We start from the raw sequence: 25,384 nt of genomic DNA on the forward strand, positions 1-25,384 counted from the left end.
TACAGAAGTGGAAAAAGCAGTAATAGATCTCCGTTTCTGATGCCTAAAAACTAACCATTAGCAAGGAAGAAGGCTCAGCCTCCCAGGAGGCAAGGAGGTCAGGGGCAGGACTGAGAGGCTCAGTTCCCACTCTCTTTTTTATGGCTGAGTAATATTCCATTGTATATATGTTCACCCAAATCACAGACAAATGAGCCCTGCTGTCTGCTTTGACTGAATTGCTGAGCTAACTGGTTTGAGGGGATGCTGCCAACGACCGCTTTGTTTTCTGTAGTCCTGTTGGAGAAACAGCTTGAACTGGCTAGAGGTCACAGGGCCATCCATGATGGGCTTCCCTGGTGGCTCAGATGGTAAAGAATCCGGCTGCAATGTTGGAGATCTGGGTTTGATCCCTGGGTTGGGAAGATTTCCTGGCAATCCACTCCACTATTCTTGCCTGGAGAATCTCCATAGAGGAGCCTGGCAGGCTACAGTCCATGGGGTCACAAAGAGTCGGACATGACTGAGGGACTAAGGACGGCACAGGGCCATGATCCCACTTAATAGTAGCCTCCCTGGGTGTACAGATAGTGCTATCTGGAGAGCTCAGAGCACGTCTCAAGAGGGCCCACTTTCTGCTGTGCACAGAGGGTTCCCTAGCCCCCTACCTGGCTTTCACCCCTAGCTATCTGAGTCCTGGGAGAAACCAAACGGGAATGACCAGCAAGAACCAAAAAGAGGTTTACCGTTTAAAAAAGTGTCACCCCACGGTTCATAGCAGCACTATTTACAATAGCCAAGATAACCTACGTGTCCAGCAACAGATGAATGGATAAAGAAGATGTGGTACACATATACAATGGAATATTATTCAGGCACAAAAAAGAATGAAACAATGCTATTTGCAGCAACATGGATGGATCTAGAAATTATTAAGCTAGGTAAGTAAGTCAGAAAGAGAAAGAAACACCACATGATGTCACGTATATGTACAATCTAAAACAATGATACAAATTGGGAGTTTGGGATTAACATTTACACAGTACTATATATAAAATATATAAACAACAGACCTTACTGAATAGCACAGGGAACTATATTCAATATCCTGTAATAAACCATAATGGAAAAGAATATGAAAAAGAATAGGTATATATCCATATCACCGAGTCCCTTTGCTATACACCAGAAACTGACACAGCATTGCAAATCAACAACACTTCAGTTAAAAGGGTGTCAGCCAGTTATGGAAGGACTCCATAAAATTAGGACACAGGGGTCTGAGGTGGGGGTGGGGCAAGAAATCGACAGTTTCCTCCTGGGTTAACGCACAGCACATGGCAGGAATGTCGACCACGCCGACGCTACGGCTGCAGTCTTGCCTCTCCCCGTCATGGAAGGACTCGAGCGCATGGATGCTGGATGCTGACAATTCCCTGCTCACAGCGTCTTGGAAAGAGAGCAGCAGCCTGCCTGCCATCACCAACCTGTCTGGTGGGGACGGAAGTAAAAAGTACAGGCCTTCCACTCCCAGCCCCAGGCTCCAGTCACCTCTAACAAAAGCCCATGGGACAGATTCTCCCTTTAGGCCAGAAACAGTCATACACATTTGATAGACTGGGGCAAGAGTACAATTTTTCCCATCATTTTACTGGAGATTTCTTTATTTCTTCAAGAATGTTCACTTTCTTCTTAGAGGATGGGCCAGGAGAGAAACACTGGACAAACCTAACAAAATACTTGACCAGAACGTCTCAAAACTGTCAGGGTCATGAAGAAGGAGGACAATGAGAACAGACAGACACTGTCACAGACCAGAGGAGACAGGGGAGACTGTACACCCGCCACCTGGTATCTCGGGTGGGATCCTGACCAGAGGAGACAGGGGAGACTGTACACCCGCCACCTGGTATCTCGGGTGGGATCCTGACCAGAGGAGACAGGGGAGACTGTACACCCGTCACCTGGTATCTCGGGTGGGATCCTGACCAGAGGAGACAGGGGAGACTGTACACCCGCCACCTGGTATCTCGGGTGGGATCCTGGAACAGAGAGGTGACAGGACTGGAAAAACAGGTGGAATCTGAGGAAGTCTCGCTTAATTAAGGGTAGTATAGCAATGCTGGCTTCAGCGCTGTGACAACTGTACCTTGGAATATGCACTGTGAACGAGAAAGAAGATGGGCGTGGTGGGGAGTACAGGGAACTTTCTGTAATATCTTTGCAACTTTTCTGTAGATCTAAAGCTGTTGTAAAATCGTGTGTGTATGTGTGTGTGTGTGTGTGTGTATGGTAGGGCCTCTCTTTCAAAACTTCCTGTCTCCTTCAAGAACCTGCTCCATTAATCCACCCCTTTCCTGCCTCTGCTGCCTGTCTCAGCCGCTGTTTTACTTTCTGCCAACACACAGAGGAAGGTTTGTCTGTCCCAAAAAAACCCATCAGAAAACAAGCCCTCTCTTCCTCCAACTGCATTGCTCCTCCTGGCTGCTCTGTGCTTTAACCCCAGAGTTTGTAGCTAAACCATCTCCGAGTCCTCACTCAGTTAGGAGTCCCTGTAAGGTCCCCTGCCCTCCTCTGACCCCTGTCCTTCACGCAGGATGGTGGCTGTTGAAAGGATCAGACGGCTTGGGTCACCACCAAGTGTGAAGGCTTCTACTCCATCCTCACACTTTTTGATCTCTGAGCAGTGACATTGTGGAACCCTGCCACTGCCTCCTCTTCTGTTCCTTAGATGGAATCGCTCCAGCAAGCCCTTCCTCCTGGACAGCTGCCCTGGCCATCCAGGCCGGCTGCTTCCCCACCAGGATGTCCACCCCAGGAAATGTGACCCCTACTCCACACTGGTCTCCCCAGCATCCTCGCCCCCTCCCTTTCTGTCCACACTTTCCTGGAGGGCGGGGTGACTTAAGTCATTTGAGTAGCTCCCCTGCCCCATCCACACTTGGGACCAAAGCAGTCCTTGGTAAATCATTATTTAGTGAGTGAGGGCTGAGCACCAAAGAATTGATGCTTTCAAACTGTGGTGATAGAGAAGCCTCTTGAGAGTCCCTTGGACAGCAAAGAGATCAAACCAGTCAGTCCTAAAGGAAATCAACCTTGAATACTCATTGGAAGGACTGATGCTGAAGCTGAAGCTCCAATACTTTGGCCGCTTGATGCCAAGAGCCAACTCATTGGAAAAGACCCTGATGCTGGAAAAGCTTGAAGGAAGGAGGAGAAGGGGGTGACAGAGGGTGAGATGGTTGGATGGCATCACTGACTCAATGGACATGAGTTTGAGCAAACTTCAGGAGATAGTGAAGGACAGGGAAGCCCTGGTGTGCTGCAGTTCATGGGGACCCAAAGAGGTGGACATGACTTAGTGACTGAACAACAGGTGAAGGACGACTTCAATAAAAGAGAAGAGAATCCCTGGGACTTCCTTGGTGGTCCAGTGGCTAGGGCTCCGTGTTCACAATGCCGGGGCCCGGGGTTCAATCCCTGGTCAGGGGACTAGACCCCACATACCACAACTAAGATCAGAGATCTTGTGTGCCGTGAATAAGACCTGGCCTGGCTAAATAAATAAACAGAAGAAGAAATGAACAAATAAATATTAAAAAGAGAGAGAATCTCTGAGGCCCACCAGAACTTCCTCTCCTGGGTTCTCTTCCCTTGGACAAGCCTCCTTTCCCACTGGCTTGTCATCTGGATTCATTTCCCAACGTCTCACAAGAGTCAGAAACTACAAACAACTACTTGCCCAGAATAAACACCGAGAAAGAGTCATAAGGGTATACAATGAGATTTAGGAGCATATCCAGGGAGGTCCAGCTAGACACTCCGATCCTTGCAGAGCACACAGGTGCCCCAGTCTCTGGGGTGTGTGCCAGCTCTCCCCCCAGAGACATGAAAGCTGCACCCCACCCCAGGCCCTCGGCGAGCGTTGAAAGCACCAGGCATCCAAGATGCCACGCGGCAATGGGGATCTCAGCGAGTCACCCCCAAAGGGACAGTTCTGGGCCCCCGAATCTCCAGTTCCATGCGGGGAACTGAAAACAAATCCCAACGCGGTGTTGCTCAGAGGCTCCTGGCTGCCCTGGACCCGCTGCCAAGTCTGCAAGACTGCTTGCTTCCAGCCAGAGCCTGAGGAGGGGTGGGCGATCAGGGGCCCAACCCACCAACAGGAACACCTGAAGTCTGAGAGATGGGATGTGAGGAGGAGGAGAAGAGGAGGTGGCCGACTGAAGAGGAGGTTTCTTATGTGCGTATGTGTGTGCATGTGCGTACATGCGTGTACGCGGCCTCGCGCCCCATCCCTCAGGTAGAAGGAACCATGTCTCCCCCTGGGACAACCCCCCACTCCGGCCAACACACTGGGTGGGGTCAGCTCCACCCTCTCTCCACATGGTCCCCTCTGTTTTCTGTATTATGAGCTGGCCAGTCCACATTTTTAAAAAAAATTACTTTGGCTGCACCGGGTCTTAAGCTGCGGCACGAGGGCCCTTCGATCTTCTTTGCGGCATGCAGGATCTTTAGTTGTGGCCCGAGGAATCTAGTTCCCTGACCAGGGATGGTACCTGGTCCTCCACTGCCTTGGGAGTGCAAGATCTTAGCCACTGGACCACCAGGGAAGCCCCTGGTCACATGTTTCTTTTTTAAAGGGCAAATACTCATGACTTTCTCCACCCAGCAGTCTGAGCCCTGGGGGCTGCAGGGCAGATCATTCTTCATGAGCCAGATCTCTGGGCCGACCACAGACGGCAGGGGTCCCACCTGCCACCCTGGGAACGGCTGGAGGCGACAGTGGTGACAGGAGCAGGTGGGGGAGAAGGCAGGGCTTTCTTTCCTTCATCCCACCGTCCTATAAAGCCCTGGCCATCCGGTGACTTCGGTGAGCCTGTGGTCCCTAAGGGATGCGGCACACTTTTCAGTGAGGGGACAGGTAGTGGGACAGAAAAGGGCAAGAGCAGGGGCCCTGGCTCTGTCCCTGTCACTTGCAGGCCACTGCCAGCCACGGGGCGATGTTAGAGTCACCTGGTGGAACTCTAAGCAAGCCCCTGGCGCAGCTCCACCCCGGGGCGTCTGGGTGCTGCCAGGAGAAGGCACACCTCTGCTGAGAAGGGTGCCTGTGTGACGGCGTGGCCTCAGGGTCTGATCCTGGCACTGCCTCCAAGGAGCTGTGTGACATTCAGCACTTTCCTTAGCGTCTCTGAACCTCAGAGCTCCTATGTGTAAAAAAGGAGTTTGATACCTTCTTGCCTTTGACCCAGGTTGAAGGTGAAGATTAAATGCAGTGATGCATGTAAAACACTCTGAAAACTGAGTTCTAGCTAGCCAGAGTCTGTGGGGAGAACAATGACAACAGCAATAATAAATGTCCATCGACAGAAGAATGGATAAAGATGTAGTGCCTATACACAATGGAATATTACTCAGTCATTAAAAGGATGAAATGCCATTTGCAACATGCCGCAACATGGACGGACCTAGAGACTGTCATACTGAGTGGAGTAAGTCAGACAGAGAAGGAGAAGTACCATGCGACATCCCTTCTGTATGGAGTTTCAAAAGAAATCATACAAATGATTACAGAACAGACTCACAGACTTAGATAATAAACTTATGGTTGCCGGAGTTGGGGGAAGGATGGGGAGAAGGGACAGTTAGGGAGTTTGGGATGGACATGTACACACTGCTTATTTAAAATGCATCACCAGCAAGGACCTACTGAATAGCACAGGGAACTCTGCCCAAAGTTATGTGGCAGCCTGGATGGGATGGGAGTTTGGGAGAGAATGGATGCATGTATATGTATGGCTGAGTTCTTTGGCTATTCACCTGAAACTATCCCAACACTGCTAATTGGCTATACCCCAATACAAAATAAGGAGTTTTTCTTTTTTTAAATAAACCTTGAAAGTGACATGAAGCCAACAGTGGGGAAATGTACGACCTCAGCGATGTGTCCTTCCCTGATCTGAGAAGGTGGCGGGTGGGCATAGGGCAACTGGGGACAGAGGGGGTCTGTCTCCTGTGAGTCTGAGTGTGGTGGGTGGGGACATGCCTCCCAGAGCTCCACAGGGACCAGCTGGAATCGCGGAGAGAGGTGGGATGGGGAGGGTTAGGGAGACGGTTGGCTGAGAGTGGAGGCCTTTGTCCTTCCTGGGATCCAGGCTGCTTCCGTGCGAGAGCGAAGTCACTCTGCAGAAGGCAGTTATTAAAGGGGCAGATCACAGAGAGAAAAGGGATTTGACCTCCTGACTTTCCTCCTTGGGCAAGATCTGTATCAGCCCTGGAATTTTTCTGTTAACTTACTGTGCTTGGGAGACCTTGGCATAGCTGCCTGAGGCGCCCAGGGAGCCACAGAGGCTAACAAGAGGATGCAAGTGGCCCCACCGCCCATGCCTGATGGAAGCCTTGGGAGTGCAGATAAGCGGCTCGGTGTTCATGAAGCCTTTAAAAACCAGTCGGGCCACCTAGGCCTGTGGGTGCCGGCCTCACCCATCTCCATGGCAACCCGGGCTCAGGGCGGCTTGCCAAGCCTCGATGGGCTGATTCACGGTCAGAAGCCTGGGCTGGGCGCTGCTGGCAGGAGCAAACAGCAGCTGGATCCCCACCTCCTCTCTCACCCTCTCCCGGTGCCCACTTCCCCCGAGCTGCTATCTCTGGAAGGACGAAGCCCTTTGGCAACAGCAGAGATCTTGGGGTCCTGCATTCTCCAGGGCTGCCAGACAAGATAACAAGAACAGAAACCAAGTTCCACCCTGATTAAAAAAAAAACAACAAAAAAACACAAACTGCTATTAACTTGCTTTCTGCAACATTCAAAAGTAAACTGTTAGTTATGGCAGAATGGAAAGAGGCCAACCAGGGCCTATTACCAACTTTAGTTTTATTAGAGATGATGGAAAAGCCCCAGAGACCACAGTCCTGGGGAATGACTGATCCCTACTTTCTCCTTCCTCGTGCGTATGATCATCCCAGGGGCCATTTTGTTCACTTGGGTCTTCTGCTGAGCTGCGGATCTACAGAAACCAGTACCCTCAAAGGCCACTGGGAGACTTCTTTCCAGGCCAGCAGTTCTCAATGTGTGGCCCCCAATCAGCTATAGGGACAACAGCATCACCTGGGAACTCGTTGGATATGCAAACCTGCTGCACCCACCCTGGACTAACTTGATTAGAAACCCAAATAAGCTGGGCTTCCCCGATGGCTCAAGTGGTAGACAGTCCACCTGCAATGCAGGAGATGCAGGTTCAATCCCCGAGTTGGAAAGATCCCCTGGAGAAGGGAACGGCAACCTACCCCGGTATTCTTGCCTGGAGAATTCCATGGACAGAGGAGCCTGGCGGGCTACAGTCCACAGTCCATGGAGTTGCAAAGTCAACATGACTGAGCGACTGCGCACAACTAAGGTGAAACCCAGAAAACTGTGCTGTTTTTTGGCCACACCATGTGGCATGTGGGATCTTAGTTCCCAGCAGTGGAAGCACAGTCTTAACCACTGGACCACCAGGGAAGTTCCAGCAAGCTAAGTTTTAACAAGCACCCCCAGATGATTCTGCTGCGCACTCGAGTTTGAGAACCACTGCTCTGAGACTTTCATTTAAACACTGAACAACTGGAGGACATGGTAAAGCTCGCTGGGGTGGGGGGGCTTCTGAACCCAGAGACCAGCTTTTGAAATGCCAGTGCCAAAAGGCACAAAGTCACAGAATCGGGGCCTGAGCCTCCCCTGGGTGCACGGGTACACAGCTGGCACTGGAAAGCCAGGGGTCCCGAGCCCGAGGATCACCTTGGCGGCCACACGGTGACAGGTAAGGGGGCGGATGTAGGACAGGTAGGCAGGAAGGAAGAGGTAAGAAAGATAGATACTGGCTGGACAACACTCTCTTGAACCCACTGAGCAGGGAAGAAGCCATAGTAAATGCTCAAGTCCGAACCTGCATTTGGCTTCCCCACATGCCTCCACCCACAGACTCACCCGGTGAACCCTCCTCCCTGAGAGGCCAAAACAACCTAGGTAGCCTTGGCAGAAACATCCCTAATGTCTGCAGCCTGCGATCTCCCTAGGACAGGCTGTGCTGTGTATGGAAGGGGTTGTTGTTTGTTGTTTAGCTGGCGACCCCATGGACTGTAGCCCGCCAGGCTCCTCTGTCCATAGAATTCTCCAAGAATACTGGACTGGGTTGACATTCCTTTCTCCAGGGGATCTTCCCGACCCAGGGATTGAACCCACGGCGGATTCTTCACCACTGGGCCACGAGGGAAGCCTATATGGAAGTGAACTCTTCCTCAGATTTTTCTCCAGGACAGATTTCACAAGAGGGGCCCCTGACAACCAGGCCTCCTGATGTGCCCCCAATTGGTACCTCCCTCCCCCACCTTTCCCAAACTGGGGAAATCTTGAAATGCGCATTTTGTAGTCAGATGGAAAGATAATTTCTCTATTTCACCTTCTGAAAGGGATGAAGCCTATGGTAACATTTCAGCTCTGAGCAATGCCCTGGGATGCAGGTTGGCAGAACTGAAGGAATAAGACGCTGTTGAACGTGAAAGCTCAGGGCAGCCTCAACCTCTGAAAACTTCTAAGGAGAGGCAGCTTAGGTAACAGCAACTACAGAGGGCTGCAGAAGCTGAGCTCTGGCTAAGATGTCACAATAGGAGTTTTACATTAAATATCCTGTTACTGCTCTCAGTGACCTTGAATTATTGTAGGAAGGTTGCCACATTACCTTCATTCCCCACCTAAGGGAAGTGAGACCTAAGCAGAGTCACTCACTGACTGTCCCTCCCCTCAGGAATCTGCATTTCTAACAAGTTATTTCCTCCCTTCCCCCAATAATCTCCTGGGTCACAAAAGCCCCCTGCGGCTCAGCTCTGTGTTGCTCTTTTACACAATGTGGCACCTTGAGGTGCTGTCAACAGCAACAAAACCAAAATCCAAGTATCCCCTGCTCTGCTTCCCCCAAGCCAGGACCTGGGGAGACAGACTTCTGCTTCCTGTGGCCAAGTGTGTGTGTGTGTGTGTGTGTGTGCGTGCTCAGCCGTGTCTGGCTCTTTGTGACCCCATGGACTGCAGAGCATCAGGCTCCTCTGTCCATGGGATTTACCAGGCAAGCATACTGGAGTGGGGTGCATTTCCTCCTCCAGATGATCTTCCTGACCCAGGGATTGAAACTGGGAAGCCCTTCTTATGGCCATTTCGTGCCCTTAACATGCTTCCCTGACGGCTGAGATGGTAAAGAATTCGCTAGCAATGGAGGAGACTCAGGTTTGATCCCTGGGTCAGGAAGATCCCCTGGAGAATGGAATGGCAACCCATTCCAGTATTCTTGCCTGGAGAATCCCATGAACAGAGGAACCTGGCAGGCCACAGTCCATGGGGTCACAAAGAGTCAGACACGACTTAATAACTAACACACACACTGAGAAGATCATGGCACCTACCCCACCACCTAGATAATTCAACTTTAAAAACAAAAAATCGAAATTAAAATGTAAGTCTAAAGTAACCTTCCCCAGGGTTCCTGAGCACAGGCTCAGCCTGCCTGTGGACCCTTGGCCTCCCTTTCCTGGGATGTTAAAACACCTGAGGGCCTCCTGCGTGGAGGAGGGGAGGTGGCTTAATACCTTCAGCCCGTGGCTGCCACTGTCCTGCTCTGCCGGTCTCTTCTGGGCCAACTGTGTTTAGATTGCTAACAGGAGAACAGTCCCTGGAGGTGCACAGTGAGTGGATTTCTAGGGAAGAAGGGGAACAATGGGAGACTAGAGTCCTACAGTTGGGTCCTGCTGTTCTGGGTCAGGAAGATCCCCTGGAGATCCTGGAGAAGGAAATGAATATCTACTCCAGTGTTCTTGCCTGGAGAAGCCCATGGACAGAGGAGCCTGGCGGGCTACAGTCCATGGAGTCACAAAGAATCGGACTGAGCGACTGAGCACGCATGCACACCCTTCTGAACCTGAGGGTGTGGGTGGGACGGCCTTATACCCTTCGAGGTAGTTCCCATCATCCCAGCCTGAGATGAGGAAACAGGCTCAGAGTGGTACAGTAACTTGCCCACCATCACAGAGCAGACATGCAGTGCCTTGGCGGACAGCTCTCTCCCTGTCGTAAGCACAGCATGTGCCAGGCACAGATCAGCTACTTGACTGCCTGTCTCATCCTTGGTGGAACGGCGGGAGCTTGGTCCCCTCTCTGGGGTGTGGTGGAGAATGAAGGACCTATAAAAGTTTTTTCTTAGCACATATTTATGGGAATTCGGCAGTGACTATGTCTGAACAAGTTCGAGACTTGAGAAATCCTCCCTTCTGAGGACTGAGCCAGCACTTTTAAAAAACCAGAGCCCTGGGATTTCCTGGTGGTCCAGTGGCTAAGACTCCATGCTCCCACTGCAGGGGGCCCAGGTTCGATCCCTGGTCAGGGAACTAGCTCCCACATGCTGCAAGTAAGAGTTCACAGGTCAAAGTAAAAGATCTCATGTGCCACAGTTAAAACCTGGTGCAGCCATATAAATGAAAAGGACAGCAACAACAGAAAATCAGAGCCCTTATTCTGTCTAAGAGGAGAAAAGTTTCAGTTCCTACGAGGTGCTGGTGTTAAGTGGTTTAGGGCTGAGGGAATGGGAGGGAGGCCTCTGCCCAAGGTAACTTCCCCTTCTAAGCAAGAAATCTCATTTCAAGTTTCCACTGCCTGTTCGCCAGACTTGTAGCAGATGTCAGCCAGCACGTAAATCCATTTTCTGCTGAAAGCAGGCATTCTGATCTTAACCAAAATCATCTGATGTGGGAGATTGTTTTGGGGCTGTTTGGCTTTAAATTCCAAAATACCATTGTGTTTTCCATTGCATATGCCTCACTAAGATGCCTGGTGATCACACACACACACACACATTCTTGCTGACATACTTTAGCCACGCGGACTAGGTTCTCATTTCATCTGTAGAACCAGTTACCACTTGCTTGCACAACCCTGAGTGGTGGGAGACGTGCCTGTCCTATTCCCTAAAATGATGTCCCCTTCATTTTAGTCCCAACAATCAGACAACAAGCTGTCTGCTGTCTGCCATGTTCCTAGTCCCACCCGAAGCACTTCACCTGAATCATTACACTTTCTCAATGAACTCCCCAGGTAGGTAATATAAACTTCCAGTTTTCAGATGAGAAACTTCAGGCACAGAAATTTAGTAGCTTGTTTTGGGATCGCATAGGTATCAGAGTTACAATGTGGACCCTGTACAGTCTGACTACACAGCCTAAATTCTCATGTTGCTAAGTCTTGTTGATCTGTTTGGTTAATTTCAGGGCCAGAAATTTTCAGTTTTGTCTTTTCTCCTTCCTAGTCACGTCTGATTCTATTTCAAAAGTGGCATCGTCTCACCGTAAAGGCCCCAAGAGAGATCCCGTGTATGAACAGAGTGTCTACCTTCTCAAGACAGGAAGGGATCTGCCACCCCACCTGGCCTGTAGGTGCCATGGGAGCCTGGCCTCTCTCCAGGGCAGCTGCCTGATGGATGGAGGCTTGATTCCTCTTCCTGACCTCTGGCAGGAAAACTCTGTCCACGCTCTTGCTGAACTGGCCAGAAACCGAGTGTGGACCCAGCCCTGCTCTGGGAAACAGATTCTCCAGAGTAACCTAGTACATTTCCTTCTTGTCCTAGCTTTGTTGTCCACCGTTGCAAGCCTGGCAGGCAGACACTGCTGTAGCTGCCCACCGTCCTTACACCCTTACAGGCATGGCCCCACGGTGGGACCCAGAGCCTCTGCCCTTCCCCCACAGCCCATCCTGCCAGCCGATGCCTGTGTTACAGCCCTGGGCATGGGACCCCAGAAGCACCTGTGACATGAGGGTCATGTCACAGCTCCCTATCCTAAGGGTTCCTCTCCAGCACTGGAAGAGCATCTAAATGCCTTGTTGAAATGAGTTTTCTGGTCTCTTAAGGGTTACCTGTCTCAGGGAATCAGGGCTATAATGTTATTGAAGTGGGGGAAAATAGGCTGGTAGAAAGGAGGCTTTAAAAAGTTTGAGCACCAATAGTAAAACAGGATGAAATCCACAGCCCCACATCAGAAGAAAGAAGGCACTTATAGTGTATCAGGGTGAGCAGGAGGAAGAGACTTAGGGGGAGTTTCCTGTCCGTGGAGGGCACATTCTGCTGGGGTGGCTTCCCACCCATCAGCGGGAGACATGGATGTGAGGAGTGCAAGCAAACAGGCACATTGCGATTGTTCATCTAGAAGGGAAGAGTTGTTCTCGACTGGGACCTGTAAATAACTACATCTTAGTCTTTTCAGGCTTTTATAACAAAGTACTGTGGACCTGTGGAAAAGTCCAAGATCAAGGCACCGTCCTCATGAGCTCATCACCCCAAAGGCCATGCCTCCAAATATCACTGCATTAGACTTTAGGATTTAACATAGGAATATGAAGAGACATAGTCTATAGCAAACTATCTTTTTAAACAAATGCTTTGGCTGTGCCCCCATGGCATGTGGAATCTTTGTTCCCCAACCTGGGATCAAACCCATACCCCCCGCAGTGGAAGTGAGGAGTCTTAACCACTGGACAGCCGGAGAAGTCTCTATGGCAAACTATCTCTTAAAAACACCAAACCTCCCAAAGAAGACATCCTGATGGCCAACAGGCACATGAGAAGATGCTCATAGTCACTAATTGTTGCTGCTGCTGCTGCTAAGTCACTTCAGTCGTGTCAGACTCTGTGCGACCCCATAGACGGCAGCCCACCAGGATTCCCCGTCCCTGGGATTCGCCAGGCAAGAACACTGGAGTGGGTTGCCATTTCCTTCTCCAATGCATGAAAGTGAGGTCGCTCAGTCCTGCCCGAGTCTTAGCGACCCCATGGACTGCAGCCTACCAGGCTCCTCTGTCCATGGGATTTTCCAGGCAAGAGTACTGGAGTGGGGTGCCATCGCCTTCTCCACACTAATTGTTAGGGAAATGCAAATTAAAACCACAGTGAGATATATTACACCTGTCAGAAAGGCTATTATCCAAAGGTCAACAAGTAACAGGTGTTGACGAGGATGTGGAGAAAGGGATCCTTGTGCAGTCTTGGTGGGCATGTAAACTGGTGCAGCCAGTATTGAGGTTCCTCAGAAGATTAAAAATGGAAGTGGTCCAGCAATTTCACTTGCAGTTACAGATCCGAGGAATATGAAAACACTAATTTGAAAAGTTACATGCACCCTGATGTTCACTGCAGCACTATTTACTATTGTAAACAGCTAGTGCCAAGATGTGGTAACAATGTAAATGTAAATGGATAAAGAAGAAGTGGTGTGTACACACACACACACACACATACACACACACACAACAGAATATTATTCAGCCATAAAGAAGACAGAAATTGTGCCATTTGTGACAACACGGATGGAAGTGGAAGGTATTATGTTAGGTGCAATCTGAAAAACAACACAAATGAACAAACCAGACCCACAGACACAGAACAGATGGGTGGCTGCCAGAGGGGAAGAAGGCTGGGGGATGGGACGTGAAACAGGCGCAGGAGATCCAGAGGTACAAAACCTTCAGTTATAAAATAAATAAGTCATTTGTTATTTGTGATGGATAGCATGGCAACTCTAGTCAGTGATACTGTTTTGCAAATTCGAAAGTCGCTCTCATTTCAAGAAAAAGATACATGAACCCTGATGTTCACTGCGGCACTATTTACAATAGCCGAGGTATGGAAACATCCTAATTGTAAATGGATAAAATGATGTAGTATATATTCAAGAAAAAAGAAGGCTGTGACTTTGGTGACAGATGGTACCTAGACTTACTCTGGTGCTTTTTTCAGGGTATACAAATGTCAAATCATTATGATTTTGGAGGAAGGTCCTACTGATTTCATGGGATTTCCCGCCCCCAAAAATTCAGACTTGCCAGTCAAGGATGACAGCATGCAGTATTTAAAAACTATCCAGAAGTCAGTGTTTTTTTGGTGGCGGGGAAGAATTACTGGATGGATGTAATTAAAATAAAATTATCTCATCTGGACACAGGATGTTGCTTTCCACAGCTGCCTGCCATCGTCTGACGGAAAACGAACATGTCCCTGGACCAGTGTTACTTTTTCCACGGAACGAAGCAGGCAAGTATCTGCAGTTAGACTTGGAAAACATAAATTCAAAAAAAAAAAAAAAAGTATTGTTTAGCACTTTTGATCTCCTGAATTCCCTTGGTTGCAAAGGATGATCTCTGGGTGAACCTGGGTCCGACAGTCTCTTCCCCAGATTTTCAAGTCCCCAAATGATGAAATCAGTGCTCTTCTGTAGGTTAGAGGGAATGATGGTTTCTGCAAGACTGGTTGAAAAGACCTGTGATGGCTCCCAATAAAGTTCCCCTGATCCTACTCTGGGGGAGGTGGGAACACAGAATATAAACATGCAGCTTCGAGAAACTTTTCCACGCTCCTCTGTCCAGACTATCCACCAAGGAGGCTACAGGACCACAGAAGCCATGGTGACCTGTGACTTCAGGTCCCTCATCTCACAGCCAGAGGTACCCAAGAAAGCCAATCAAGGCTTGGGTTCTTCAGTAGAAAAGGTGCTTGTGTTAAGTCCCAGGGGTATTAAGCCCGAGACTGTGCAACAGATCCCAAAAGGCGGGCCTCCTTGCAAAATGGAATTGAACAGGAAAACAAGACACATCAAACACGGACACACAGTTCTGTGTGTAAGAGGGAAGATTCGCCTTGGACACAAAAAGGAAAAGCGTGAGAACACTGATGGGTGAGGTCTAAAACCGCAGAAGGCTTCATTTAGCAGAGTAAGCATTCCGGTGAGGACAGCCCTCCGAAGGGCTGTTTATCAAAATGGTTCTGCACCAGCAGTGGTTTCGTTTGAGCACAAAGAGGAAGGTCTGGAATGGTGCTGTGGGCCATTTTGAAAAAAAAGAATAGAGTGTGTGTGCCTGTGTAGGAATCCCGCCTCTCGCCCCCAGGGCCCCCATCAGGAGTCAGACCTGTTGTTGATAACCACTGGAGGGCAAAGTGGAGGGGGTAAAAGCCATCAGGAGCCAGGCAGGGAGAAGTCCTATTTTCCTGAGCAGAGGCAGACACCTGGCCTCCCCTCCCCTCTCCCCTAACCTGCCAGGCTCTGTGCAAACACAGCCGGCTCTTGCCAGGCTCCGGCTGTCCGGGTGCCAAAGGGTGGAAGCCATTTCATGCAAGAGCCCAGCGGCCTGCCGAGCCCAGCGCTGAGCAAACAGCCTCTGGGGGAAGCCGCAGGTTAGGTGGGAGGGGCAGCAGCCAGCGCCACCCCTGCTGGTCCACCCCCCACCCAGACCCCCAATCCCGGCGCCTCTGCAGTTCGATTTCCAGAGGTGGGGCCACCCATGACATGGAGTCAGTGTCCTGAAGTGGGGATCGCAGAGGTGGGTGGAGGAACGAGGCTGGCGGTGACGCAGGAGGAGGAGGAGGAGGAGGAGGAGGAGGAGGAGGAGGAGAAGAAGCCCAGAGTGTGTGGACGAGGGGTGTGCACCTGGCTACCTCTCTGGTTTCAACTTCCATACTTCTCAGGCAGTGGCTCCCACCCTCCCTACCTCCTTTCCCCTCAGGAATGATAAGAGCCACAGCTGGAAGCTTACTCTGCACCCAGGACTAAGCTCCTGGGCCAAGTGCATCACAAGCACGTGCTCCTGTAACCCATAGCCACCCTGGGGGGTGGGGGCAGGCGCCAGCTCCACGTGATGATGGGGAAATCGAACCCAGAGCTGCTGGTGCTCTGACCACTGGGCAGCACTGCCATGAAACGCTCACCCAGGGGGAGACCTCACCCAGGAGGAGTGGAGGCAACTCCAGGGTTAACAGGAAAGAGAGGCAAGACTCAGGTCCCAGAAATAAAGGTCAAATGAAGCCACTCTCTGAGCCAAGCCTGGGTACCCACTATACACTTCCATTTCCGGACTCCTATTTTGGGTTGTGTGGGAATGTCCTTCGCTGTAGGTCACGGGGGTGGGGTTGGTTTCTTAGGCTGACCTTTTGGGACCATTTGCTCCCACTCACTGGTCTTACAGATGAGGAAGCTGAGCTATGGAGTTCAAAAGTGACCTGCTTGGTTACTGTATAGCGCAGGTAACTATAGTCACTATCTTCTAATAACCTATAATGGAAAATTACTTCAAAAATAATAAATGTGTATGTGTATAACCGAATCATCTTGCTGTGTGCCTGAAGCATTGTAAGTCAACTATATTTCAATACAATGTATATATTAAGAAGAAAAAAAGTGACCTGCTCGGGACTTCGCTAGTGGTCCAGTGGTTAATTTAAGACTGTGCTCCCAATGCAGGGGGCATGGGTTTGGGCCCTTGTCAGGGAACTAGATTCCACATGCCGCAGCTAAATAACACACACACACACACACACACACACACACACACACACACACACGACATGCTCAAAGTGGGCTGAGGGCAGAGCTGACCCAGGTCCCTGAACTCTGGTTTCCACGGAGCCTGTCTTAGGCCCAGAAGATACTGTTTCTCGAGAAAGAGAAATTCCCTGCTCTTCCCATCAGTGAGGGAGGGGTCAGGGATGAGGTGGGGGGACATAGTGAGCAAAGGGCAGAGGGAGGTGAAGGTAGAATGGGAAAGCCCGGCCTGGCCCAGCTCTGGTTCCCCACTAAACAGCTGAGGCTGCCACTCTGGCATCACAACAGGTTTCCCCTCTCAATCTTCTCTGGAGGGTGGGTGGGCAAGCAGGTCAAAGGAAACCCAGAAACAACTGAAACGGAACTGGGAAGTAAGAGTCCTGGGGCCACTGGAAGGACAGAATGACCGCTGACTTGGCTGCAGGCACCAGGGGCCTTACTTCTGGGGGTGGAGGGCAGGTGGTGCAGGCTGTGCTGTCACCAAGGGGCCCTCAGGAATGAGAATGGGGGCCAGGGAAGAGGTACACCCTTCCTCCTCGATTGCCCCTGCCACTGAGGTGGGCCTCTCCTCTCTGGATCCCTGCTGGACCACCCCTCTCAGCATCCCCTGGCCATGAGGTATGGGTGACTCCTACCCTCCCAACTCCTGCTCTTCAAGGCCCATATCAGGTCCCAAACACTGAATTTATAAATTCTGAGTCTCAAGAAAGGGAAGTGATGACATCATAACGATCCAAGCAAGCAGTTCCCTCAGGTCACAGTTTCCCTTAAAAATCATTTTCTGAGGGCTTGTTGCCACCCTCCTATCATTCTTATCCAGCTGGGTATGGTGGCTAGCGGTGACATAAAGTGCACTGGGTACACTACAGCCCACAGACCTGTTTTCAAACTTACCTCTGATGCTCTCCAGCCACCTGACCCTGGCCAAGTTACGGAACCTCTCTGGGGACTGGTTTCCTGGTCATTGATAAAAATGGGGATAATGCTTTCTGCTCTGACCATATTGTGGGACTTGGAAAAGGACTTTGCAGGCTGTACCGTGCTGCACAAGAGATCACAGTGTTCCTTTACTCTATCACCTCCTAGGAGATGAGGGCTACATCTCTATAGGGACCTTAATACAGGAGTACTGAACAAATGGGCTTCCCTGGTGACTCAGTGGTAAAGAATCCTCCTGCCAATGCAGGAGATGTGGGTTTGATCACTGGGTCGGGAAGATCCCCTAGAGAAGGAAATGGCAATCCACTCTAGTATTCTTGTCGGGGAAATCCCACGGACAGAGGAGCCTGGTAGGCTACAGTCCATGGGGTAACAAAAGAGCTGGACACAACTTAGCGACGAAACAACAACAACAACTTAACAATAGTTGATTCAGATTCTTGCAGCTACTGCTTACCCCCCACACCACCTGTTACCAGGTCCCCTTGTTGGTTTTGTGATGGAGACGGAAGAGGACAGGACCCAAAGGATCTAGGGGCCGAGGTATTGGCTTGGTTCCTGTGACGCTGATCGGATCAGCCCAGTTCCGGTTCCCACTTCTTTACTGTGAAGAAGTTGGACAGGATGACCTCGAAAGTCATTTCCAATTCTACACCCAACCGGTCCCAGAATGAGTCATCTCTGTTTCAGATGACACTGCCCATCAGCAGCACTGAGCCCAGGTGGGGGCAGCTCTGGACATGGGTGGGGTGGCAGACTGGAGGCTGCCGGAGAGGTCTTGGAGTCTCCCACCAGGCTCTGCCGGGCTCCTCTGTCCATGGCATTCTCTAGGCAAGAATACTGGAGTGGCTTGCCATGCCCTCCTCCTCCAGGGGATCTTCCCGACCCAGGGATCGAACCCATGTCTCTTGCATCTCCTGGACTGGCAGGTGGGTTTCTTTACCACTAGCGCCACCTGGGAAGCCAAGGAGTCACCAGGGGACTAGCAGGGGAGAGAAGGTGCTAGAGGAAAACTTCTTAAATGACTAGGGTGGGGCAAGGCGGGGCTAGCCCGCCTTCCACATTCTTTTCTGGTGCCTCTGTTGGGGTGAGGAGGAAGCCAGGCTGGCAGCCAGCTGGCTGGCTGCTGGGACTAGTGGGAACAGCAAGAGGGTCTCCCTAGAGCAGGCCCTGGGCTGGGCACGGCACATCTATGCTCCACCTTCACTGAGGCAGGTGTTTGGTGTGATGACTTGAGCAAGGGCAGGTCCGTCTCATATCCCGTCAGCTCCAGGGAGAGGAGTAAATCTTGGGAGACTTTTCCCTGGGGCTCATGGGGAAACAGATCCGAGTGAATAAGTACAGTTTTGTTACAAGCCTCCTGTGGCATGCCCCTGCTTCTATAGCCATCTCTCTCTGGAGAGTGGCACAGGATCTGCCTTTCCAAATGCCTTCCTGATGGCAAAGGGGCAAACATCGTCCACCTGTGAGCGGGGGAAGTGGCCCTGAAATTAGGACACCAAGTCCCCTACCCCTTGCCTCGGTGTCTGGGTGGCCCCTTAATCCCCCTAGGGAGGGCTCCGAGGGGCCTCTCCCCTTCCCCGCTGCCCGCCTCAGGCTGCCGTAGGCTGAGAGGCTGCCAGTGGCCGGCAGCGGGAGTCTTGGAACTCCCAGGCCTGCGTCCTCCCCAGGTGACAGTCCGCTCCCGGTGGCCCCACCCGGCTTCTGGGTGGGCTGGCGAGGGAGGAGGTAGGGCGGCCACCTGATCCCTCCCGGAAATGGAGAAACACGGGACTCATCCCACACGGGCGCCGATAAGCATCGGCCTCAACTCTCCCCAACAGTCCCAGAGTTCTCTCCAGTCCAGATACTTATCGCCCTTTGGGGAAAAAGAAAATCAAGACAAGCTAGTCTTTCAGGTAGTTTTGAGGGAGCTCGGACTTTCTCACGCCGGGTCAGAATCAGTCTGAGAGCTCGGGGGTGCAGGAGGGACCCCGACTTTCATTCACGAATGGGGTCCCGGGACGCCGACACCCGCGGTCGGGGCGTCCCTTCCCCTCCCGTGCAAACGTGCCAACAGCTCTTGGCTGAGCGCCCCCGGAGAGACATTAGTCCCTTTTCGCGTCCGCATCCTTTCCCTCCTCGCGGCCCCGGATACTCGGAGGACCCCGCCCGGGTCACTAGCCGCACAGTCCGCCACAGCCCCCCACGATTAGGGCCTTAAGTCCCCAGCAGAGGGGTGCTCTGATTCTTCCTCTTGCACTCGGAGGGGCTCAGGGTGGGAGCAGACACAACTCCACCCACAGGTCATCAGGGCCGCGCGTCAGCCGCCCGCCTCGCTTCGGACGCGCCCCGGACCAACCCGTCCGCCCCGCCCGTCTCGGCTCGGGCCGAGGAGTTAGTTGGAGGCCGCAGCGCCGTCTCCTCCCCGCCAGGAGTCTTCCCCGCACAGGCTGGGCGGGTGCCCTGCAACCCCGATCGCGGACTGAGTGCGCCGGGCGGACAGGTGGCCCCCGAGAGGCGCGCGCGGCAGTCGCACTCACCCAGAAGATGAAGTTAAATCCGAAGAGCAGGTATTTGATGCACTTGGTGCCTCCTTTGACCGGCATGATGCGAGCTAGAGTGGTCTGGGTTGGACTGATGTGAAACGGGGCCGCGTGAGGCCGGGACGGGTGGGACCAGGCTGTGGACTGAGGTACGCGCGGCTGCGGCTGGCCTCGGGGCTGCACTTTTAAAAAGTGCCACTCCTCGGCCGCGCGCCGCCGCGGTGCGCATGTGCGGGGCCCCGCCCACGCCCCGCAGGCCCCGCCCCCGGCCCACCTGCCACGCCACGCCCAGGTCCCGGGGCCCGCGGCTCCTCCCGCCTCTGGCTCGGTGCTCCCCACCTAGTCGGCCGGACCTGACTTCCCGCCTTGGCTTCCCTTTCCTCCCAACCGTCCTGGGGTCTTTCCAGGCCGTCATCCCTGGCCGATTTCATCCTGGAATTATGTGAAGGCCTCACTCCTTTCGGTTCTCTCCTGGATTCTGCCTCTCCCGAGCCCTCTACCCTAGGGAGAACTTCCCCGGTGGGTGGTGAGGGCAGAGGCCCCTTACCTAAGATGGCCAGCAGAATGAGGGCTCTTCTTGCTTGGGGCCCGATTTGAAGAGAAACTGTTTCTGTCTCCCTGGGGCGGCTCCTTGCACACTTTCACTCTGAAGCACACTCTTCACTCGGCACACGGAGGCTTGCCTTCCGGATGGGAGGATCAGTAGGGACTTATGGAAGTAATCCTGAAACACCATCAATGAATAGTAATAGGTCTGAGAGCTGGACACTGTGGGATTGCTTCCTGGATTTGTGGTTCAGATGCCCCAGAGAAGAGAAGGGCTGTAGCCTGGCTTCTGTTCTTGCCTCTTCTCTTCATCACCCTCCTTCTTGCCCTTGACACTGCCCACTGCCACATCTTTGAGCTCCTGTGCCAGAGTTCTTAGGGTGTTTCTCCTCTGCTCCAACATGTCCAGCAAATGACAAATGTTGGCTAGGATGTGGAGAAAAGGGAACCCTCCTAGATTGTTGTGCTGTGCTTAGTCACTCAGCTGTATCCAACTCTTTTCGACCCCATGGACTGCAGCCCACTAGGCACCTCTGTCCATGGGATTATCCGGGCAAGAATACTGGCATGGGTTGCCATGCTCTCCTCCAGGGGATCTTCCCAACCCAGGGATTGAACCCAGGTGTCCCGCATTGCAGGCAGATTCTTTACCATCTGAGCCACCGGGGAAGCCCCCAAAACTGTTGAGGGGGAATACAAATTGATACAACCACTATGGAAAGCAGTATGGAGGTTCTTTAACAAATTAAAAATATAACTACGCAGCAATTCCACTCCTGGGTATTTGTCCAAAGAAAATGAAAACACTACTTGGAAATACATTTGCACCCCTATGTTCATTGTAACATTATTTCTAGCAGCCAAGATATGGAAACAACAGAAGTGGTCCATCAATAGATGAATGGATAAAGAAAAAATATATATATATGATGAAATATTACCCATAAAAAGAAGGAAAACTTGCAACCACATAGATGAACCTAGAGGGTATTTTGCTAAGTGAAATAAATCAGAGAGAGAAAGACAAATGGAGCCTAAAAAAAAAAAGTGTAACTAAACAGAAACAGAGATATACATACAGAGATACCAACAGTTGGTTGCCAAGTGGAGGTGGGTAGGGGGAGGAGAGAAATAGGTGAGGGAGATTAGGAGGTACAAACTCTCAGTTACAAAATAAATGAGTCATGGGTATGAAATGTGCAGTGTAGGAAATATAGTCAATAATTATGTGATATCTTTGGACAGTGACAGATAATAACTAGACTTACTGTGGTGATCATTTCAAAATGTATAGAAATATCGAATCACTATGTTATGTATGTATCAGGAACTGACACAATGTTTTAGGTCAATTATACTTCAAAAACAAGCAAACAAGCTCAGAGATAGAGATTAGATTTGTGGTTACCAGAGGTGGAGGTGGGGAGGTAGGAGAAGGGGAATTGGATGAAAGTGATCAAAAGGAACAAACTTCCAGTTGTAAGATAAATAAGTACTAGGGATTTAATGTACAATATGATAAATATAATCAACAGTGCTGTAAGTTATAAGGAAAACTGTTAAGAAAACAAATCCTAAGAGTTCTCAGGACAACGAAAAACATGTAAATATTTTTCTGTTTCTTTCATGTATGTATATGAGGCATGGATATTCGCTAAACCCATTGTGGTAATCATTTCATGATGTACATGAGTCAAATCATTATGTCATACACCTTAAACGTATACAGTGCTGTACGTCAATTATATCTCTGTTAACTAAAAAAGATGCACAATGTGAGAGTTGCGAGTTAAGTTTTATTTGGGGCAAAATGAGGACTGCAGCCCAGGAGGCAGCACCGCAGATAGCTCTGAGAGACTGCTCCAAAGGAGCAGTGGGAGGACAGTCAATATATAAGATTTTGGTGAAGGGGGAGTTCGATACCATCAAGCACTCATTTTACAAAAGGTTTTCTGCTAGTCAAGAGGATTTGATGTCATCATGAAGGGATTTAGTGCTTTTCTAGATATGAGAAGATGGCAAGGATTGGAATCATAAAATTTGTTACTGAAAATATCCAACTATATAAAAACGAGTTCCACCAGGTTCCCTGGAGCACAGAGTGCCTCACTCTCCACCCTGAACCCCCTCGGGGTGTTTAAGGTCAGCAGCTGCAGCAGTGCAGGGTTCAATCTCTGCAGAGGCAGATGGCAAATGCCCTTGCTGTTCAGTCGTTGGCAATGCTCTTGGCAAGTGCCAGTTTGTAGTTGACATCTCAAAGAAACTGGAAGAAAAAATACTTTCCGCAGCGCTCCTACATACAATGACTTACGTCAAAATTCCTTATTTTGCCCTCCACAGCACCCCAGCCCTGCATGGGGCACGTGGTGTGTTCCCTCTGGCTGGCTAACCATCCCCTCTTCACTTGTAAAAATTCCATGCCTCCTTAAACATTCCTTTCCTGGTTCTCACCAAAGGCTAAGGAGATTCCCCCTACTTTAAAAAACCCCAAACCCTTTCACATTTTTTTTTCAAAATTAAGTTTCCTTTTTTTTTTTTTTAATGACAAAAGCAAAACCTCCTTGATTACCAAAACATCAGAAAATACCAATAGTTTTTGCCTAACTCAAACATAACTCAAAATAACACCCACCCGAAACAGCGTGTATTACCACTTTGAAATTATATTTTGCTCTGTTTATTATCACTGTTACATTTGTCTCATCAATTTGTTCATTCAGGCCAAAATGTGGTTTCAGTATCCAGGCGCATGAGGGTATATTCTTAGAGCAGTAGGGGACTGAGCCTGTTACATGACCGCAAGGAGTGAGGCTTGAAGGCCAGGGGAGCTCAAAGCAGACTTTTGACCCAAACAGGGAAGCAGGCTGCAGAGTGCCTTGAAAAGTGGTTGTAATCAAGGGAGAATTGGGCAAAGTTAGGGCAGGGGCTGTCTGGAGTCTGGGCTGGAGCTCACAGTAGGGGGGAGGTGTGTGGGGAAGTGAGGCGGGCATCTAGCTAGAGGTGCCTCCTGGCACTGGACTCTGCCCTCGGGGGTGAGGGATCACTGGTGGACTTAAGCGAGGGGAACCTGTGTTTTGGGTAGTTGGGTGGTGGGGGAGCAGGAGGGGCAGGCAGAAGGCTGCTTGACTCTAAGGACCATTGTCTGTGTCTCCAGACCTTGGCTCAGAGTGCTGGGGGCTTAGACTGTGACTCAGATGGTAAAGAATCTGCTTGCAAAGCAGGAGACCCGGGTTTGATCCCTGGGTCAGAAAGATCCCCTGAAGAAGGGAAAGGCAACCCACTCCAGTATTCTTGCCTGGAGCATTGCATGGACAGAGGAGCCTGACGGGCTGCCATCCAAGGGGTCACAAAGAGTCAGACATCACTGAGCGACTAAGACTGAAAGGTGAGAACATTTGCGGTTGGGGAGTGAGGCAGCTAGAGACGGAGGTGATCTGGGGACCCATGGAGGTACATCAGGAGGATGTGGGTTCAGGTCAGAGACCCAGGGGTGAACTGAGGTGGGACAGCAGAGTGGAGGCTGGAGAGAAGGCGGCAAACAGGGAGAGGGGATGAGTGTGTGAGAGGGCGGCCAGGGGAGGTCAGAGTCAAGGCAGCTCATTCACTTCTTCTTCTGGTGTTTCTGGGGAGCCTGCTGTGTGTCCTGGACACAGGGGATGCTGAGAGGACAACGCCCTCTGTCTCACCTGGAAGAATCGCAGTGCAGGTCAGACTAAGCCCCAGGAGTCTTTGTTCGGAGTGTAACTGAGCAGGACCCTATGGGGTCTTCCCCAGGACAGGCCTCCCCCATATCCTCTGCTTTAACTCCTCTCTGAAGTACCCTGTTGTTGCTGTTTAGTTACTAAATCACGTCTGACTCTTTGTGACCTCATGGAGTGTAGCCCGCCAAGCTCCTCTGTCCATGGAATTCTCCAGGCAAGAATCCTGGAGTAGGTTGCCATTTCCTTCTCCAGGGGATCTTCCTGACCCAGGGATCGAACCTGCATCTTCTGCTTGGCCAGCAGATACTTTACCACTGAGCCAATTGGGAAGCCCTCTAAAGTATCTGAAGTATCTGAAGCACATTTTCCGAGTTGTTTCAGAGATGTGAAAACTCCTCATCGAAAGGAAGATGTTAACTACCTGATGACCAAGAGCATACAGCCCCAGGCCTCTTGAAGCCTAAGGACTGATAACGTTCACCTCTGTGACACTGCCTGCTGCCTCACCATCAGCCCATCAGAGAACTGTGTACAAGCTGATCACATACCCTGTGACCCCTCCCACCTCCCTCACTTGGTTTGTAAAAATGCTTTACCTAAACCCTTTGGATAGCCTGAGGTTTTTCAGGGCACACGGCACCCGTCTCCTTGCATGGCCCTACAATAAATCTTTCTTTGCTCCAAACTTTGACGTTTCAGTTTATTTGACCTCCCTGTGTGCCAGGCGCACGAACTTGTGCTAGTAGAGGGGAGATTTGGCCTAGGGACTCACAGGGGCCAGGGTGTGTCCCCAGGTCTGCCTGGGAACGAAGAGGCTTCCAACCTCTGTGGGGGACATGGCAGCCAACTTTGGAAGGCAGGCCAGTAGACAAGGTGGGGGGTGGCGGGGTGTGGGGCAGGGGGCAGGGAGGAATTCCAGGTAGAGGGAACCACATGCAAAGGCACAGGGCAGGAAACCACAGGTCGCTGCTGGGGAATCGCCACAGTGGGTGAGACAGGGAAGGAAGGAGGAAGGGAAGGAGAGGCAGAGAAAACAGAATTTCCTTAATGTTGCCAGGAGCAGCCATGCATAGGAGTTTCCCCTCTGTCGCTGCCACTCACCCACTGGGGCTGAGGACAGTTTGGTCCAGCCACGTGTAGGGCAGGCTTGAAGGAAGACAGGAAACCAGACAAGAGCTCATGTGCTCAGCCAGAGCCCACCTGTCTTTTGAGAACAGGTCTAAGGAGAGGAAAGATTTTATCTTTTTAATATACCCTTCACCCTGGCCTGGACTTCCCTGGTGGCTCAGCGGTCAAGAATCTGCTTGCAATGCA

General features: G+C 51.1%; 1 protein-coding gene and 1 long non-coding RNA gene across 2 annotated transcripts in view; one reads left to right on the plus strand and one right to left on the minus strand.

Annotated features, from left to right (window-relative positions):
* The window catches only part of CD9 (CD9 molecule), a 35,768-nt gene extending 15,703 nt beyond the window's left edge, over positions 1-20,065 (minus strand). Inside the window, exon 1 of the mRNA XM_061418163.1 lies at positions 19,821-20,065. Coding sequence (XP_061274147.1) covers positions 19,821-19,886 — 66 coding nt within the window. The 5' untranslated portion in view covers positions 19,887-20,065. The remainder of the gene's footprint in view (positions 1-19,820) is intronic.
* LOC133248268 (uncharacterized) lies at positions 20,061-24,755 on the plus strand. The gene is made up of 2 exons (XR_009736648.1): positions 20,061-24,075; positions 24,323-24,755. It is a non-coding gene; the product is annotated as an uncharacterized LOC133248268 (long non-coding RNA).
* Positions 24,756-25,384: the final 629 nt, after the last annotated feature.

This window comes from Bos javanicus, chromosome 5 (assembly GCF_032452875.1).
Source record: "Bos javanicus breed banteng chromosome 5, ARS-OSU_banteng_1.0, whole genome shotgun sequence".
Lineage (NCBI taxonomy): Eukaryota > Metazoa > Chordata > Mammalia > Artiodactyla > Bovidae > Bos > Bos javanicus.